This window comes from Dreissena polymorpha, chromosome 6 (genome assembly GCF_020536995.1).
Source record: "Dreissena polymorpha isolate Duluth1 chromosome 6, UMN_Dpol_1.0, whole genome shotgun sequence".
Classification (NCBI taxonomy): domain Eukaryota; kingdom Metazoa; phylum Mollusca; class Bivalvia; order Myida; family Dreissenidae; genus Dreissena; species Dreissena polymorpha.
The window spans coordinates 76,076,217-76,096,350 of record NC_068360.1 but is presented as its reverse complement, the minus strand read 5'-3'; the positions used below and the strand labels follow the sequence as shown (position 1 = coordinate 76,096,350).

Here is a 20,134-nt window from a genome sequence, read left to right as displayed (position 1 = left end):
GATAACACCAGTCACCGGTCAAGAAGAAGAACTCGGTCTTCATTGAATTATTCTCCAATTCGTCGTCGAATACATCGTCTTCATCAAGGAGTAGACATCGGACACGCTCTTCTTCGTCGAGCAGTTCTCATCGTCGCGGCTCTCGTAAGCGATCACGTCGTCACTCACGGAAACGTTATTCTAGAAAATCTCGGTCTCATCGCAGCCGATCCACATCTCGACAGCGCAGCAGATCCAGATCTCGACATCGCAGGAAACGAGGACGTCGTCAACCTTCACGTAGACATCAGCGGACTTCATTGAGCACAACAGGATAGTTATGGAACATACCTCTCCTTCATTGAGCAGTTCTCGGCGTTGATACGCTTGTAAGCGATCACGTCAATGCTCACGGAGACAATATTGTAGAAGACAATATTTCCAGCGTAGCCGAACAATATTTCGGCATCGAAGTTATATGGATGTCGCCACTTTTCATGTAGGCGTTAATGAACCTACTGGTCATATCGACGTTCTCCATTTTATTCCTTTAGGAATATCATGTCTCCATTCCACGTGTGATGGTTTTTCTTATGGCATCCACACATGTTGCAGTCACCGAGCCGTAGTTGTATACGAACACTAGTTCGTTTAACTTTCAGGCTTCAGGATAAGCTGTTCTTTTCTCCACTACGACTACAAGGACACTTATGCCTATTAATACTGATAATCTACCGTTGTTTTCCGGTTAACATTATCAGATGACTTCGTGGATGGTCATTCTTCTGCACCAGATATTTCCATTCTGACGCAGTTATATTATACCGGTCCTGATCACCGGACATCGGTCACCATTCATCGGTCATATCACTGATCACCGGTCAGAATAAGTGATGTCTCATCGCCATCGGTTAAGATTTTTGGCACGATCTTCTTTTCCGAGCAGTGCTTGACATTGATATCAGACCATATGGATTCCACCATTTTCGGTCTTTAACTGGTAACGTCACCGGGCATATTATGACTGGTCCATTCACCTGGCTACAGTTACCGGTCATTGACCGGTCCGGTTCGGTCACCAGTTACTAATTACCGATATTCCACTGTGTTTTCGGTCAATTTTTAGTATCACGGGTATCGTCTACATTACCTAGTTGTATACCCCTGGCTATGATTGTATTGAATACTATATTTTATGGATTCAACAATCTACATGACTTTTTGTGTTTTTCAATACTGATATTCTACTGGCGACGGTTACCAAATCATGCTATATCTGTTATTTGTACTTCTATCTCAACCGGCTACATGCAGACTACTGGGCTTGCAGATAGATCGGCTGAAGTGGGCTCGGAGACTAGCATTGAGGACGAACATTACTATTTGACCTCTATTAATTTATGTTCGAGACCCGAAGGATGAATTGTTTTAACCGCCTTTACCTGTCGGCTACAGACTTTGCAGTCAGTGTCACGGAACAGTTGGGACACATTAATGACGCTAGCAGGATTAGCAAGACGACATTTGTATCGACTTCTGCTTTTCTATTGCTCCTACGGCAGTGCATATTTTCAAGCTACTGGAATCAACAAGAGTTCTGATACATAGGATTGCCTATCAGATTGACGGCTACAGTCTTGTAGATGGCTTAGGACCTATTGAACTCAGATCTTAGATCCTAGGATCTGGAGGGACCTCATCTTAAAGTTATTCTTCTATTACACTTCTGGCCATAACAGGCCGTCTTCCTATAACTGGTCGTATTCCTTTCGGAATTCGTCCCGGTTAGGAGCCTTGAAGTAAATAGATTAATCAAGTCAGAATTTAAGACTTCCATGCATTCTACCGGCAAGCGTGGACCCCCTTAAGGTAACTCCTAGGGTTTTCACCTTTTTCTGCCATCACACCTCCGATTCCGGAGGTACCACTGTCAATCATATTTCAGTACTTCGCAAATAGATGACTTCACGACCTGTATTATCCAGGATTTTAAAGGCGCCTGTTATTGGTTCAAGAAGAGGCTATATTCTGTAGATAGGTCATAAACTTATAAGTGTTAAACACTGTCCTATTCTACCAATTTTCAAGTGTGTTTGGAGTGGGAAAGTGCGGCTTGCCGTGGTTTCTTTGCCCACCCATCCTTGACAAATGGTTCCGGTCACCGGTCAGTATTTACCGGTCCGGTCACCGGTCCTTCTGCTGAGACGTCTTTTCTTACGTCCGTTCCGCTTTATTTTTAAGTTAATTGTATTAATCTCGGGATTATTCAATGACACAGATTTCCATCTTTTTGTCATTATTTACCACTATTCAGTGGTGTCTAGACTAGAAGATTATCTTGGCAAGAATATAGTTTATTCCACCACAACCTTCCTTACATCTTATACAGATGTGAGCAGAGAAGGTTATGGACGATCACATAGAACAACGTATCTTGATTTTCTCAATTATGTGGTATCCTAATGAATATCACCTGCACATCTACATCTTGAAAAGCGAAAATTGTTTTTAGCTGTTTTTCATTTACAACACATTTTCACAATTCCCTTGTGATGGTTTCAACTATCACACATCGGTCGTGGTTTACTTACAGACACGGAGGTGATCATATTATCACTCCTTGTAACTGGAAATCAGGAACTTATTCGTTCTTTGCAAGAACAACAAATTTTCTCTATCGTCTTACTCATACCAGGTCGTCTCAACGCCCTGTTGGAGGTTTTGTCCTGCAGTTCTTTCTTTCGAATTATTCTTTTCCGTTTGGTTCAAATAATGTAATTGCGCATGCGCGGCAGTGAAGTTGCATGTTGTACATAGTATATCAAAGAATGTTGTTTATCATCAAACGCTAGTAATTAGCGTTATGCGATCGTATATCGCAGTATATACCGGTATGCTGAACAACGTCAATAATGCAGTTCACAGAAATCGATCCAGCAGGGTGTGCGATTGTTATACATTCGTCCATTGACATAAACTGGAATATCTTGCCTTCTTGGTGAGTTTTTGCAATAACTGAGTTTTTGCCATAATTTCATGCAATATACTTGATGAACCATGGGATTATGGTTCTACGACCTTTTAAGTCTCCTGTACAATTATTTTCAGGAAACTTCTTCACAGGTCAAATATCATATCTCGGAGAGATATATTTTTACTGATCCAAACATGTGCCACTACATGTCTGGCCATTAATAACTTTTAGTTATCTCTACAGAAGAACGTTTTTCTGTTAGAGTTTCAATCCTTGTTACTTGTGCAAGGATAATTACATCAGAACTGTATAAGGTTCTATGGAAATTCATTTTTGACTTGGTATTCGAGAGCATAGTTATTACCTTAAACACTCTGCTAGATACATAGAGGTTTTTCTCATCTTTTTCTTGATGATAAGAAATTTGTTCTTTTCTTCATCAAAGGATAAAGATTATGCTTTCGTATACCTTGTTTTGTGTAAGTCATCGCAACTCTGTGCTGTCTTACCTATTTTGGAACTGATCCAAACTATGGAACGTCAACACTATGTTTTTCGTTCCTTTACCTTCTTAATTGGTTTTGACTTGTGTTACATGTTGGGATGCTTAATGAGCTCCCTATGAACCTTTTTCATCAGGCTTATTAACAGTTCCAATATAATTTTAAGACGGTTTTCCTTCTTATTATGGCTTTTACCATACAGAGAAGTGAAATTCATGCTTTTTCTGTTGAATACTACCAATTCCAGTTGGATCTAATGTCGTCTTCACTTTGTTGTGTCAGCCAGGATTCCTTGCTTAATATCAAGTCCTCTATATGGCTTCTACCTTCAAGTTTCCAAGTTTTTCTTAAACTGGTAGTCATGAAGATGAGGATAAACTTCTTTGGGCAATCAGGGCTTTGAAGTTCTATCTCAGCAGTGTTAGTCAGAAGTCCATTCGAGGTTCTCAAAAGACACTCTTCATTTCCCCAAAAAAGGGGGGGGGGGGGGAGATGTGTCTGCGGCTTCTATTTCTCGGGGTTAGACCTCGACTAAGGAAAGTTACTCTTATCCTATCTTAGGATTCATTCCTTTTTAGGATCTGACCGCATGAATTAAGAGCTCTGTCTGTTTTGTGGGCATATATTAATCACACCCCACTTTTTGATGTGCTCTAAGCTGTTTACTGGAGGAATCCGACCACCTTTGTCATCTTTTTATCTTCATTTTCTGAAGTGCCAACAATACAATTTGTATATGTTTGGGCTTGTTGTGGTTTCACTAACGGTAGTGTCTTCTTTACGACATAGACATATTACTCTGTCCGAGAAGTCATAATTAATACCGTTTTAACGAAGATTACTTGATATCATTAGCTGATAACCCTGTTTATGGGTTCTACTGTGTTGGGAAAATATATACGAACCTTTCCACCGCAGCTGCAAAATCAGCATACGATAACAGGTCAGTATTTATGACATTAAAACAATTTTTTTAAATAAAATTCATTTTAATTATTAAATACTTACCTGTTATCGGTTAGTCCCACCTCCCACCCCGCTATTCGATTAATATTTTTGTATATATATTGAAAGAATATTGAGGGTTGGTTACCGATTTATGGCTAGGTTGCATTGCACTATGTTTAACCTGGCCTGTATTACGGTATTACAGTAAAAATTCCGGATGAGTTATTTCCCCTTGGAAAGTATAAGCATACGATAACAGGTAAGTATTTAATAATTAAAATGAATTTTATTTAAAAAATTTGTGTTAATATTAAATGTCATTCGATGTGGCTGTGGCATAGTGGATATGATGTTTGCCAATGGGTTTGATGGCTACTGTAGGAGCTTTCTTTCAATCTCTTCTAAAACACCAAGTACTTGTTCTACATTGAAAATGGACAAGAAGGTGTGTCAATATGCCTTATGCTTTCAAGGCAATACAAATAAATAGGTTTAAACAATATGCCATAATTCTATAAAAACGACAATAATAAGCATGAAAATGACTTTGAATCTTGTGTAGTTAGTATTTTTCAGCATTAAATTGGCAGTCAGTCAATTGTCTTCAGTACAAAGTAACAATAAATGAGAACAAGTCACTCGCAATATAAAAAACATGCCAATTTGTGTTCGTATTGTGACATTTTACAATATTAATCAGCGTCTTATTATTTTGAGATATGTGAAAAACATACTTATATTTCTAAAATTAATTGATATGTTTTATGTACAAAAAAGCCTGTTGTGTGCTCTCTAAGATCTCTTAATATCATTTATAGACATATCTACCACAGTCGCACATTAGAATGAGAAGGGAGCTTACCGTGGGTTATTACCCCGCCATTGGTTATTGCGTTAATAACCAACGGTATGTCGTTCGGATGCTTGTTATCAAACCACTTGGGCTACGCCCTCGTGGTTTAATTCCTATGCATCCGAACTCCATACCGTATATGGTTACCTGTCGATTATTTCTTAAATTAGTTCATTATTTAAAACCGTGTGACTCTCCTATAAAATTATTGACATATGTAACATTCTGATTTGTCTATACTATTACCTATAAAATTACCCATCCACCTTTTTAGTATCCCTGGATGCAAGAATTTCACCCAAATAAGCTTAAACACTGTCCATGCCTTTTATAACATTCTGAATTGTGTGCTTTTATTACTTCTCCACCTTTTCATTATCCCTGGTTGAATGTTCTACTATAATAACCCACCCATCCACCATTCCATTATCCCTATTTGAATGTTCTATAATAGTTACCCGGGACACAACAATTTCTACATTTCCCGGCTGAAGGAAGGCACTTTCAGCTTTTATGGAGATTTTTATGCCCCGAAGGAGGGCATATAGTGATCGTACCGCACTTCTGTCCGTCCGTCTGTATGTTGTCCGTCTTTCCGTCACACTTTGCGTTTAGGTTTCTGCGTTTAGGTTTCGAAAAATGCTTAGGACTTCTTTGTCCCTTCAGATATTGAAGAAAGCAACTTGATATTTGGCATGCATGTGTATCTCATGGAGCTGCACATTTTAAGTGGTAAAAAGTCAAGGTCAAGGTCATCCTTTAAGGTCAACGGTCAAATATATGTATTCAAAGCGGGGCAGAAGGGGGCATTGTGTTTCTGACAAACACATCTCTTGTTTTGCTCAAAGATGTTCTCTTCCTTACAAAAATCCAGTGTTTGCGGAAAGTGTTGCAGACTTCATGGGCTTATCTTGGATAAAACTAGTTGCCCATGTATTAAGCCTAGTTTTCCCTTAGAAAGGCTCTTACTATATCCCATCCACCATTACAGTATCCCTGGACGCAAGAATTTCTACATTTCACCGCTGAAGGAGTCGCCTTTCAAGCCCCCAAGTTCTCCGAGCAACATGACACCAAGATCTCGAAAACTCTACAGCTTTGGTGAACTGCTTGGCGTGAGTATTGTGATGCATGTGCAGGGATATTTTTTCATATTAATGACAGCCTCTAACAGGCTTTTGCCCGATTGCAAAAAGTGAAAAAAGGTTGTTTCCCAAGGGCACAAAGTAACAATTTACCCAAAAATGTAACCAAAACTTCTCCCAAAATATGGCAAACATTTCTGCTAGCAGAGTACTTTAATTGGGACACTTTTGATGGGTTGTGACAAGTTTCTGCAAAAACCAAATCATGAAACAAAAATAATTAGTTTTATATTTTTAATATTTGGCTCAGTGATGAGCTTTTATCGATTTAAAAAAAAACAACTGCTTTTAACATACAATGTATTTTAAAAAGTCCTTTAATATATTCTGCACTACTGCTATAAAGTGCCTAATCCTGGACACTTTTCTACAGAATTCGATTAAAAAATAACAAATCAAAATAAACATAAACCACATTATAAGTAATCTGTTTTGCTATTCCTTGACTTATATACTATGTGATGTTTCATTGAAAAGTTTCCCACTAATGATTGATTTTTCGCTGATTCATATTTAATTTCAATCTTCTATGAATCGTCAAAGTCAACAACACAAACATAAGTAGCTTTAAGAAAACACAGTTTTGAATGACATACTTTAGTCTTTGAATTTCACATTTAGTCTTTGAATGTCACACTTAAGTTGATTAATTTCACACTGACCTCTCTGAATGTCACACTACCTCTTTGAATGTCAAATTTAAGTCTTTGAAGTCACACTTTAGTCTTTGAAGTTACACTTAAGTCTTTAAATGTCAAACTTAAGTCTTTGAGTGTCATACTAAAATCTTTGAGTGCCATTTTGTCTTTGAAGTCACACTTAAGTCTTTGAATGTCAAACTTAAGACTTTGAATGTCACACTTAAGTGTTTGAATTTCTGTTTTGAATGTCACAGTCAAGCATTTGAATGTCACAATTAAGTCTTGGAAGTCACACTTAAGTCATTGAAGTCGCATGTAAGTCTTTGAATGTCAAACTTAAGTCTTTGAATGTCACACTCAAGTGTTTGAATGTCTGTTTTGAATGTCACACTCAAGCATTTGAACGTTTTGTTTTAGTCTTTGAATGTCAAACTTAAGTCTTTGAATATCACATTTGTCCTTTGAATGTCACACTTTAATCTTTGAAAGCCTTACTGTTTTAATTTCACACATAAATACTTTAATCTCACACTTAATTCTTTGAATGTTACACTTAAGTATTTGAACATCACACTCAAGTCTTTGAATGTCACACTTTCTACTTTGTATTTCACATATTTCCACTAAGTACTTTGACTATCACACTTTTCCAGTCCGCAGAGAAGCTGAAGAGTATCAATGAGTCAATGGCTGCGTTCAAGTCGAGAGGCAACCTGCCATACGTAACAACGGTGAGGAGAACATCATCCAAGAGGCTCAGCTTTGATGAGATGCCCAGGTCAGTGATGCTCAATTTCCACATCTATGTTTGTTGTATTGTTTTTTTTTAGCTCATCTGAGCACAACGTGCTCATGGTGAGCTTTTGGGATCGCCTTTTGTCTGTCGTCCGTTGTGCGTGCGTCGTTCGTCGTCAACATGTTGCCTTGTGAACACTGTAGAGGCCACATGTCTTGTCCGATCTTCATGAAACTTGGTCAGAACATTTGTCCCAATGATAACTCGACTGAGTTCGAAACTGGGTCATGCTGGGTCAAAAACTAGGTCACTAGGTCAAAAAAAAAGAAAAACCTTGTGAACACTGTAGAAGTCACATTTGATTCCCAATCTTTATGTTACTTTGTCAAAATGTTTGTCTAAGTGATATGTTGATTGAGTTCAAAAATGGTTCGGTTAAGTTGAAAAACATGGCCGCCAGGGGGCGGGGCAGTATTCCTTATATGGCTATAGAGAAACCTTGTGAACATTCTAGGAGTCACAACTTTTGCCCAATCATCATGAAACTTGGTGAAAACATTGGTTTCACTGATATCTTGGTTGAGTTCGCAAATGGTCCAGATCGGTGAAAAAACATGGCCGCCAGGGGGCTGGTCAGTTTTCTCTATATGTATATTGTGAAAACATGTGAACACTCTAGAAGTCACATTTTTGTTCCAATCTTCATGAAATTTGGTCAGAACATTTGTTTCCTGGATCCGACGGTTGAGTTTTAATATGGTTCGGATCGGTAAAAAAACATGGCCGCCATGGGGGGGGGCCTTTTTCCTTATATTTATATAGTAAAGAAGCTTGTGAACACTCTAGAAGTCACATTTTTTGCCTAATCATCATGAAATTTGGTCAAAACATTGGTTATGTGGATATCTCGGAAGAGTTTGAAAATAGTCGTGAACATTTGAAAAACATTGTAGCCAGGGGGTGGGGCAGTTTTCTCTATAAGTATATAGTGAAAACATGTGAACACTCTTGAAGTCACATTTTTGGTCAAATCTGCATGAAATTTGGTCAAAACATTTGTTTCCTGGATACGACGGTTGAGTTTGAAAATGGTTTGGATGGGTAAAAAATCATGGCCGCCAGGGGAGGTCATTTTCCTTATATTTATATAGTAAAAAAAAGCTTGTGAACACTCTAGAAGTCACATATTTTGCCTAATCATCTTGAAATGTTCTCTAAACATCAATTTTATAGTTATCTCGGACTAGTTTCAAAATGGTCATAATTAGTGAAAAAACATGGCTGCCAGGGGGTGGGGCAGTTTTTTCTATATGTACATAGTGAAAACATGTGAACAGTTTAGAAGACACATTTTTCGCCCAGTCTTTATGGTCAGAACATTTGTTTCCTGGATATGATGGTTTTGTTCGAAAATGGTCCGGATCCGTAAAAAACGTGGCCGCCAAGGGGTGGGATCATTTTCCTTATATTTACATACTAAAAAAAGCTTTTGAACACTCTAGAAGTCACATTTTTTGCCTTATCATCATAAAATTTGGTTAAAACATTGGTTTTGTGGATATCTCGGACGAATTCGAAAATGGTTGTGATCATTTGAAAAACATGGCTGCTAGAGGGTGGGGCAGTTTTCTCTTTATGTATATAGTGAAAACATGTGAACAGTCTAGAAGACACATTTTTTGCCCAATCTGCATGAAATTTGGTCAGAAAATTTGTGTCCTGGATACGACGCTTGAGATCGAAAATGGTTCTGATTTAAAAAAAACATAGCAGCACATATTTATATTTATATAGTAAAAAAAGCTTGTGAACATTCTAGAAGTCACATTTTTTGTCCAATCATCATGAAACTTGGTCAACACATTGGTTTTATGGATATCTTGTTATGATATCTAGGCTGAGTTCCTTTTTGGTTACAGTCTGTTGAAAAACATGGTTATAAACTTATAAATGGCTTTATAGTGTAACCTTGTTTACACTCTACTAAGAAATTACCAATGTACACGTTCAATGAAATTTAAGCATATTATGATATTCATGATCTCCATGCAGTTATCTGAATATTAATTCTGCCGATAAAATATACAGTTTAATTGCCAAATTTTTTTATGTCCCCCACCCACTATATTGGGGGACATATTGTTTTTGCCCTGTCTGTTGGTTGGTTGGTTGGTCTGTTGGTTTGCGCCAACTTTAACATTTTGCATGCTATATTGAAGATAGCAACTTCATATTTGGCATGCATGTGTATTTCATGGAGCTGCACATTTTGAGTGGTAAAAGGTGAAGGTCAAGGTCATCCTTCAAGGTTAAAGGTCAAAAAAACTAAATAAAAGCGGCGCAGAAGGGGACATAGCGTTTCTGACAAACACATTTCTTGTTGTATTTATTTTTGTTCCTTTCTGAAGAGGATTATTATGATTATCCCCACGCTTTTTGAAAAAAAGGTGGGGATATTGTGGTTATCTCCGCCGTCCGTCCGTCCGTCCGTCTGTCTGTCTGTCCGTCCGTCCTGGCCGCTATCTCCTCCTACACTAAAAGCACTAGAACCTTGAAACTTACACACATGGTAGCTATGAGCATATGTGCGACCCTGCACTATTTGGAATTTTGATCTGACCCCTGGGTCAAAAGTTATAGCGGTTGGGGTGGGGCCGCGTCAGAAATTATCACTCATTTTTTTAGGTTATTTTACATTTACTTCTGTATTTCTACACCGATTCACTTCAAATTGATACTGGACCTCTCTTATGACAATACGGTCAATCTCAACCATGCATGGCCCCATTCCCAACCCTGGGGCGCCCCGCCCACATAGGCCACACCCACCAAAAATTTCCATTTACTATAATTTTTTCATTTCTACACGGATTCACTTCAAATTGATACTGAACTTTTGTTATGACATTAGGGTCAATCTCAACTATGCATGGCCCCAATCCCAACCCTGGGGCGCCCGCCCACATAGGCCACACCCACCAAAAAATTCCATTTACTATAATTTTTTCATTTCTACACGGATTCACTTCAAATTGATACTGAACTTCTCTTATGACATTAGGGTCAATCTCAACTATGCATGGCCCCATAACCAACCCTGGGGCCCCGCCCACATAGACCACACCCACCCAAAATTGCCTTTACTATAATTTCTTCATTTCTACACCGATTCACTTCAAATTGATATTGAACTTCTCTTATGACAAAACAGTCAATCTCAACTATGCATGGCCCCATTACCAACCCTGGGGCGCCCCGCCCACATAGACCACACCCACCCAAAATTGCCTTTTACTATAATTTCTTCATTTCTACACTGATTCACTTCAAATTGATACTGAACCTCTCTTATGACAATACGGTCAATCTCAACTATGCATGGCCCCATTACCAACCCTGGGGCCCCGCCCACATAGACCACACCCGCCCAAAATTGCCTTTTACTATAATTTCTTCATTTCTACACCGATTCACTTCAAATTGATACTGAACTTCTCTTATGACAATACGGTCAATCTCAACTATGCATGGCACAATTACCAACCCTGGGGCGCCCTGCCCACATATGTCACACCCACCCAAAATTGCCTTTTACTATAACTTCTTCATTTCTACACCAATTCACTTCTAATTGATGATGAACTTCTCTTATGACAATACGGTCAATCTCAGCTATGCATGGCCCCATTACCAACCCTGGGGCACACCTAGGTCAAACATTCGGCGTGGGGATACGCGTCGGCCTCTGCCGCGCCATTTCTAGTAATGATTGGTTGGGGATGAAGTGCAACAAACATATTTATGCCATCTGAAAACCTTTTATGAAATATTCTCCAAATATTAAATAGTAATATTGATTTCACAGGAAATTAATTAGGGGAGAAACAACTGTACATGACTTGAATTGTGTTTGACCTCCAATCATGATTGCTTGGCTTGTCAGGAATGCACTCTTATTACTCCAATGATCCCATTCATCCAACTGCTTATCAGCAACTAATTAATTCTCTATTGACTGCTTGAATTGTTCTGGTACAGTAGTATTCATTGATGACTTTGGAATGGTAATGTGATGTAACAGGCTTGCTGCTTAAATGCCCTTAGTCCCTAGAAATAGGCCTCAGCTGGGAATTCACATCAAAGACCTTCAGACTGATAAAAGTGGAACACAAATTGTTATAGCACACAGTTTATGGATGAGGTCGGAAGTTTTGTGTGATTATCAAAGATTTGTGTTTTAAATAGGGTTGATTGTTGTTTTAATTGGAAATATCATTGCAATGTGAGTCTGAAAATAGTTCCAGTTTATTTAAAAGCAAGGCCCTGAGGTGGGTGGCAGATTTATTTTTATTGTTATAGTGAAATATTGTGAACTCTATATGTCACATTTTAGTTCAATCTAAATGAAACATGCTGAGAACATATGTTCCTATAATATAATGATTTACTTTGAAAATGGCTCCGGTGCTCTGAAGAGCATGGTTTCCAGGGGCGAGCAAATTTCTTCTTGTGAACCTTATAATAATATTTAAGTTTCATGAAGTACTTTTATTATTTTGAACTCCACCTTTCCAAAATAGTTTAGTTCCTTCGGGTCTCAGGTGAGCGCCTTAGGGCCAATGGCCCTCTTGTTTCATATTTTTCTTACATACTTATTTAGACAGATATGTTGTGTTTTTTGTATCATTTCTTTGGTGCTTTTACTATATGTGTGTAATTATGTTGTCTTTTGATAAATAAATAAATAAATACATAAATAAATAAATAAGTATATTTACAGATGGGTTCACTCACTTTTTGTATTATATATAAAACAAGGGACAAAATTGTCACAAAACCAGGTTTTCATTGTGAAAAAAAAATCTGATAAAGGGAGAAAACTCAAACTGAACTTTTGAAATGACCAAAAAAAATTAACCCCCTTTGTAAGTTTTTTTTTTTTTTTTAAATCTATTTTTAGTCGTGGCGACCTTGACATTGGAGATATTGACGTGATTCTTTCGTGGGACACACCGTCCCATGATGGTGAACAAATGTGCCAAATGATTTTAAAATCTCACAATGAATGACATAGTTATGGCCAGGACAAGCTCATTTATGGCCATTTTTGACCTTTGAACTCAAAGTGTGACCTTGACCTTGGAGATATCGACGTAATTATTTCGCGCGACACACCGTCCAATGATGGTGAACAAATGTGCCAAATGATTTTAAAATCTGACGATGAATGACATAGTTATGGCTCGGACAAGCTCATTTATGGCCATTTTTGACCTTTGAACTCAAAGTGTGACCTTGACCTTGGAGATATCGACGTAATTATTTCGCGCGACACACCGTCCAATGATGGTAAACAAATGTGCCAAATGATTTTAAAATCTGACAATGAACGACATAGTTATGGCCCGGACAAGCTTATTCCGCCAGCCCGCCAGCCAGCCCGCCAGCCAGCCCGCCCGCATTCGCCAATCTAATAACCAGTTTTTTCCTTCGGAAAACCTGGTTAAAAATTGAATAAGCCCATCTGAAACACTCCTTTGCAGTATTTGATGTGCTCAAGTTTACAACCGCTTGTATGTGTCTGTTGGAATGGAAAGTTATGCAGCTCTTCGCTGGCATGCCATTTGTTGTACTTCTTGCAGCTCTGAAGAAATGTGAAGAAAAGGGGGCATATAGTGATCGGACTGTCTGTCTGTCTGTCCGTCTTTCCGTCACACTTTGCGTTTAGGTTTCGAAAAATGCTCATAACTTCTATATCCCTTGAGATATAACGTTCATATTTGGTATGCATGTGTATATGGACAAGGCCTTTCTGTACGCACAAAAAAATGTACCCCTGTGACCTTGAACTTATGGTCCACGTTAAGGTTTCAAAATCTGCGTTTAGGTTTCGAAAAATGCTCATAACTTCTATGTCCCTTGAGATATAGCCTTCATGTTGGTATTCATGTGTTTATGGACAAGGCCTTTCCATATGCACAAGAATTTTTACCCCTGTGACCTTGATCTTGAGCTTAGGGTCCACGTTTAGGTTTCGAAATCTGCATTTAGGTTTCGAAATGCTCATAACTTCTATGTCCCTAGAGATATAACCTTCGTATTTTGTATGCATGTGTATATGGACAAGGCCTTTCCATATGCACAAAAAATTTTACCCCTGTGACCTTGACCTTGAACTTAGGGTCCGCGTTAAGGTTTTGAAATCTGCTTTTAGGTTTCAAAAAATGCTCATAACTTCTATGTCCCTTGAGATATAACCTTCATATTTGGTATGCATGTGTATATGGACAAGGCCTTTCCATACGCACACAAATTTCTACCCCTGTGACCTTGACCTTGAACTTAGGGTCCGCATTTAGGTTTCGAAATCTGCGTTTAGGTTTCGAAAAATGCTCGTAACTTCCATGTCCCTTGAGGAATAACCTTCATATTTGGTGTGCATGTGTATATGGACAAGGCCTTTCCATACGCACAAGATTTTTTACCCCTTTGACCTTGACCCTTAAGTTAGGGTCCGTGTTTAGGTTTCCAAATCTGTGTTTAGGTTCTGAAAAATGCTCATAACTTCTAGGTCCCTTGAGATATAACCTTCATATTTGGTATGCATGTGTATATGGACAAGGCCTTTCCATACGCACACAAATTTTGACCCCTGTGACCTTGACCTTGAACATAGGGTCCGTGTTTTGGTTTCGAAATCTGCGTTTAGGTTTCGAAAAAAGCTCATAACTTCTATCAAGCGTTTATATGGGGGCTTTTGTCATCCTATGGTGACAGCTCTTGTTTTAATTATTGCACTTACATCAAGAATGGTGATTTCATCATTGGCTATACAAATCAGCTTTTACATCATGAATAGTGATTTCATTATTGAACTCTCTCTTGTTCAAGCTCTAACATCATGAATGTATAAATACACCATCCGTGGCAATGACGCCTTTTACTAGGCACCTGTTCTATTTATAGCTTGATATTGTGGTGGCTTCTCTGACCAGGCACTTGTTCAATTTATAGCTCTGACATCATCAATGGAAATGACATCACTGAGCAGGATGTGGTTGTGAAGAAGAAAAGAGTGACTCCCCCTGCAGTTGTTTCTCTATCAGCACCTGGGCAAAGGAATGGGTGAGTTTTCACATGTAGCTAGCAATTTTGTGGCCGTCTTTTTATGTCCCCCACTATAGTAGTGGGGGACATATTGTTTTTGCCCTGTCTGTTGGTCTGTTCGTCTGTTGGTTTGTTTGCACCAACTTTAACATTTTGCAATAACTTTTGCTATATTGAAGATAGCAACTTCATATTTGGCATGCATGTGTATCTCATGAAAGCTGCACATTTTGAGTGGTGAAAGGTCAAGGTCATCCTTCAAGGTCAGAGGTCAAATATATGTGGCCAAAATCGCTCATTTTATGAATACTTTTGCAATATTGAAGATAGCAACTTGATATTTGGCATGCATGTGTATCTGATAGAGCTGCACATTTTGAGTGGTAAAAGGTCAAGGTCATCCTTCAAGGTCAGAGGTCAAATATATGTGACCCAAATCGCTTATTTTATAAATACTTTTGCAATATTAAAGATAGCAACTTGATATTTGGCATGCCTGTGCATCTCATGGAGCTGCACATTTTGAGTGGTGAAAGGTCAAGGTCATCCTTTAAGGTCAGAGGTCAAATATATGTGGCCCAAATTGCTTATTTTATGAATACTTTTGCAATATTGAAGATAGCAACTTGATATTTGGCATGCATGTGTATCTCATGGAGCTGCACATTTTGAGTGGTGAAAGGTCAAGGTCATCCTTCACAAGGTCAAGGTCATCCTTCAAGGTCAAACGTCATATAGGGGGACATTGTGTTTCACAAACACATCTTGTTAATATTAGTTATTTATCAACTTTTTGTGTTTGCTTCTATTCTATGAGTCTTGTAGATAATTATATTTAAACTGATAAGGCAATTTATGGGCATTTACAACAATGGCTGAATAACATTATTTTTTTATAAAAGCCATTATTACAACTCTGGTGAAATCATAATTGAAGGTCAGCAATAGGAAAAATGAATCTACTACCCCATAGCAACCTGCTTGCCCATGGATATTGTTATGGTGTTGTCCGTCCTTCCATCTTTCCGTCTGTCTGTCCAGAGCCTTATCTTGAAAGTGCTTTGGCGGATTTCATTGAAACTTGGTATGAGTATATATAGGGATAAAAGGATGATGCACGCCAAATGGCATTGTACACCATCTGTTAATAACGGAGTTATGGCCCTTTGTATCTTGAGAAAATGCTTTTTTGAGTGTCAAATATAACACTTTTTGTCCAGAAGCTTATCGGCGGGGGATATCAATTCAATTAATTTGCTTGTTTTATTTAAGTTTGTATGGTAAATAAAAAAAATCAGTTGTATTTTTTGATGAGTTATGTTAGGATGCTTCCATATTGTATAAGATATGTCTCAGGGTGCGAAAGAATTGTATTCAACAATTTTATAAGTCACCCTTGATAATCACGAGGTTCATGATTTTGAAAATTTTAATTGACCATAACCATGTTAAGTGACGATGTTTAATGACTATGACCTAAATAAATAATTATGACCATGTTAAGTGACAAAGACAATGTTAACTGACATGGACCCTTAAATGACTATGACCATGTTTAATGAATTTAATCATGAAGTGAATCTGATATTTTAGGGACTATCAACATTCATTGCCTTTAAACATGTAAGATGACTATGACCAAGGATTTTTAACAATCAAAAGAAATATTCAATAATCCAAATATAGCATGCCTTTCTTCTACTATCATACATGTATTTGTTTGGGTCTTGTTTCAGAGATACTGACAAGGAGAGTAATAGCAAGTAATTATCTTCCCCTGCTGTGTGTAACGGAGAGAATTCGAAATCGCAGCTGATAGACAGATAGTCTTCTTTTTCTTCTGTACTTCTGATGTTGGCAATGTCTTGAATATATACTTTTGATGTTGGCAATGTCTTGAATATATCATTTATGTTCATAAAAGTTGTATTTTAAATGTAATATTCTATGTTTTTAAGATGATTAATTTTGTTCTCGGACTCTTATTATTTTACCAGTTTACATTTTGTCATAGAATTTCTTAGCTGGTTGCTTTATTTTACAGTATGATTTGAAATAAGGTGTGTTTAAATTTATGAGGGATTAACTTAAATGAATTTGTCAACTAAAAATAGTTCTCTTTATTGACTGTCAAGTGTTTTCTTTAAGTATATTTTGAAGTACTGGTGAGCGTTTGCTTGTGAAATGCAGTTATTTATTATAAAGTCATAGCTATATGTTGAGATGACTATATTTAATAAATGTTCACATACAATGATTGATGTTTTTGAACGACTGATTAATGATCAGTTTTGTGCAGAAAGGTGTTAATTTCTTTGCAATTTACTTCTTAAGATGTGATTCAGTTGCATGTTTTGTAGCATTTCTTGATGTTGGCTTTGTATTTTACATAATCAATTTGCTTAGGAGCCTTAGTTTTGATTACATTTTAAAAATGTACCCTTTGAATTGTGTTTTCTCCTTTTATTTTGAACATAAACAATATTTTATGGAAAGTCAATTTATTCACTATTATTAATGTTTGAATTAGAGAAATCCTGTTAACATTTTAATCATGTCTGTGTGATATACAATATTTGATATGTTCTCAAAATTAACATACCAACAACCATGAATATTGGTTTAAAATGAGATGATTTAAATGTGCATACATTTGTTCTGGAATTGTAACATATTCAATTTTATTGGTAGGATTTATTGAAGTAATCTTACCTGTTGGGTTTTCATGGAGACATTTTTTTGTTCAATTTACTGATATATGAAATTGATTTGCTAAGACAGTATTTGAATGTTCAGTGTTGATGATTTTAAGCTCATCTATTTAAAAAAAAAAAATTATGAGTTATTGTCATCACCTTGGCGTCGGCGTCTGCATCGGCGTCCGGTTAAGTTTTGCGTTTAGGTCCTTTTTTTGCAGAAAGTATCAATGCTATTGCATTCAAACTTGGTACACTTAATTACTATCATGAGGGGACTGGGCAGGCAAAGTTAGATAACTCTGGCGTGCACTTTGACAGAATTATGTGCCCTTTTTATACTTAGAAAATTGAAAATTTTGGTTAAGTTTTGTGTTTAGGTCCATTTTATTCCTTAAGTATCAAAGCTATTGCTTTCATACTTGCAACACTTACTAACTATCATAAGGGGACTGTGCAGGCAAAGTTATGTGACTCTGGCTGGCATTTTGACAGAATTATGTGCCCTTTTTATACTTAGAAAATTGAAAATTTGGTTAAGTTTTGTGTTTAGGTCCACTTTATTCCTACAGTATCAAAGCTTTTGCTTTCATACTTGCAACACTTATTAACTATCATAAGGGGACTGTGCAGGCAAAGTTATGTAACTCTGACTGGCATTTGGACGGAATTATGGGCCCTTTATACTTAGAAAATTGAAAATTTGGTTAAGTTTTGTGTTTTGGTCCACTTTACCCCTAAAGTATCATAGAAATTGCTTTCATACTTGGAACACTCGCAAACTATCATAAGGGGACAGTAAAAGGACAAGTTGCAAAACTCTGGTTGTCATTTTTACGGAATTAAGGCCCTTTGTTTGACTTAGTAACTTTGAATATATGGTTAAATTTTGTGTTTTGATCCACTTTACTTCTTATGTATTAAGGCTATTGCTTTCAAACTTCAAATACTTTCATGCTAACATGAGGTTACTGTACCTGGAAAGTTGAATTTTACCTTGACCTTTGAATGAACTTGACTCTCAAGGTAAAATTATTAAATTTTGCTAAAATTGCCATAACTTCTTTATTTATGATTAGATTTGATTGATACTTTGACAAAACTACTCTTACCTGACATACCACAATAGACTCCACCCAAACCATCCCCTGTGCCCTCCCCCCTAATTTTTTTTTAAGATCATCTCACAAATGACCACCACACCCTCACACTATACCCCCCCCCCACCCCCCCACCCCCCCAATTTTTTTTATTTTGAAACGGTTAAAAAACACAAATATTTATTTTTATTATTTTATTTTTGAAATACCGTTGCAACCAAGAATCCCCTCCCCCCCTAATTTTTTTTAAGATCATCTCACAAATGACCACCACACCCTCACACTATACCCCCCACCCCCCACCCCAAAATTTTTTTTTTTTTTTTTTTTTCCCCACATTTTTGGAAGATAATGATATAAATGTCCACATCCCCACACTATACACCCCTCTTCACTCCACCCCTCCCTCCTTTGTGATTGAAATTGAAAGTTCCTTCACCTTTAAAAAGAAAATAGATGAGCGGTCTGCACCCGCAAGGCGGTGCTCTTGTTTATAGTATAAAACGTCTTTATTATTGTGTTTTATTACGCGATTTTAATTGATTTCTTTATGATGTATTGTATAGACTTTATTATTTATGTTGAATATAACACTCATTAAGTTGCTAAAACAAGTCAATAAAAAAAGTTTATGGCCAATATTGTAATTGTTGTGTTCGCCTTTTGTTATTGGTTTGCATCTCTCCTTTGGTTGATTGACTATTCTTCCATGTATATTCCTGCAAATAGCCGTGAAAGTTATGTTACTTTGGAGGAAAACGTTTTTTATCTAAAAAGGTGAAAGATCAAGGGGGTTATGAAGTTACACTTATAGGTTCAAATGGTTAGTTCGTCGAACATTTTGTTACTACGAAACATATCAAAATCCGTGTGACCTGCAAATTGATTTGATGGTTACTTTGGAGATGAAATTGCTTATTGATTTAGAAGCCAACAGTTGAAAGATCAAGGTCTGATAGGGAATAATATAGGTACAAACACTACATCTCTGGCTGCAGGCATTGGAAGCCAGTAAGCCTCAATGATGCTATCAGGGACGCTGTGTAGCTTGAAGCCTTTAATCTAGCAGAAAAGAGTCGAACGAAAATGTTACTGCTGTATCAACATATTTGATACATCAACAAAGTAGATTGATGATTAGCTTCAAAATATGTTCGGAAAACCGTGGAATTCTTCAAATCTAGATGTGGAGCAGTGTCAAGTTACATTTAGCGACGGTGATATACCCGCAGTTCAATATTTTACACGAGGAGGCAGTGCCCTGATAGTCGACGTTTGCCTCCTAATGAAGAAAAGACAACGTAAGGCAGCCGCCGAGTGTCTCTGACGCAAATATCATGTTGTGGGAAAGGCCATAATTTATTCATTCAAAGGTTGCTGGAGTTGCGGTGTTTGATAGTTTCATGCAAACGATTGTTGTTAGTTTAAAAGTCATTCGAATAGTCGCCTGTG

At 37.3% G+C, this 20,134-nt stretch overlaps 1 protein-coding gene across 4 annotated transcripts in view; it reads left to right on the top strand.

Annotated features, from left to right (window-relative positions):
* The window catches only part of LOC127833605 (retinoblastoma-associated protein-like), an 82,447-nt gene extending 65,687 nt beyond the window's left edge, over nt 1–16,760 (top strand). For all 4 annotated transcript variants that reach the window (XM_052358958.1, XM_052358961.1, XM_052358960.1 and 1 more), the window contains 4 exons: nt 6,249–6,372; nt 7,697–7,821; nt 14,794–14,904; nt 16,623–16,760. In XM_052358958.1, coding sequence (XP_052214918.1) covers nt 6,249–6,372; nt 7,697–7,821; nt 14,794–14,904; nt 16,623–16,653 — 391 coding nt within the window. In that variant the 3' untranslated portion in view covers nt 16,654–16,760. The remainder of the gene's footprint in view (nt 1–6,248; nt 6,373–7,696; nt 7,822–14,793; nt 14,905–16,622) is intronic.
* Nucleotides 16,761–20,134: the final 3,374 nt, after the last annotated feature.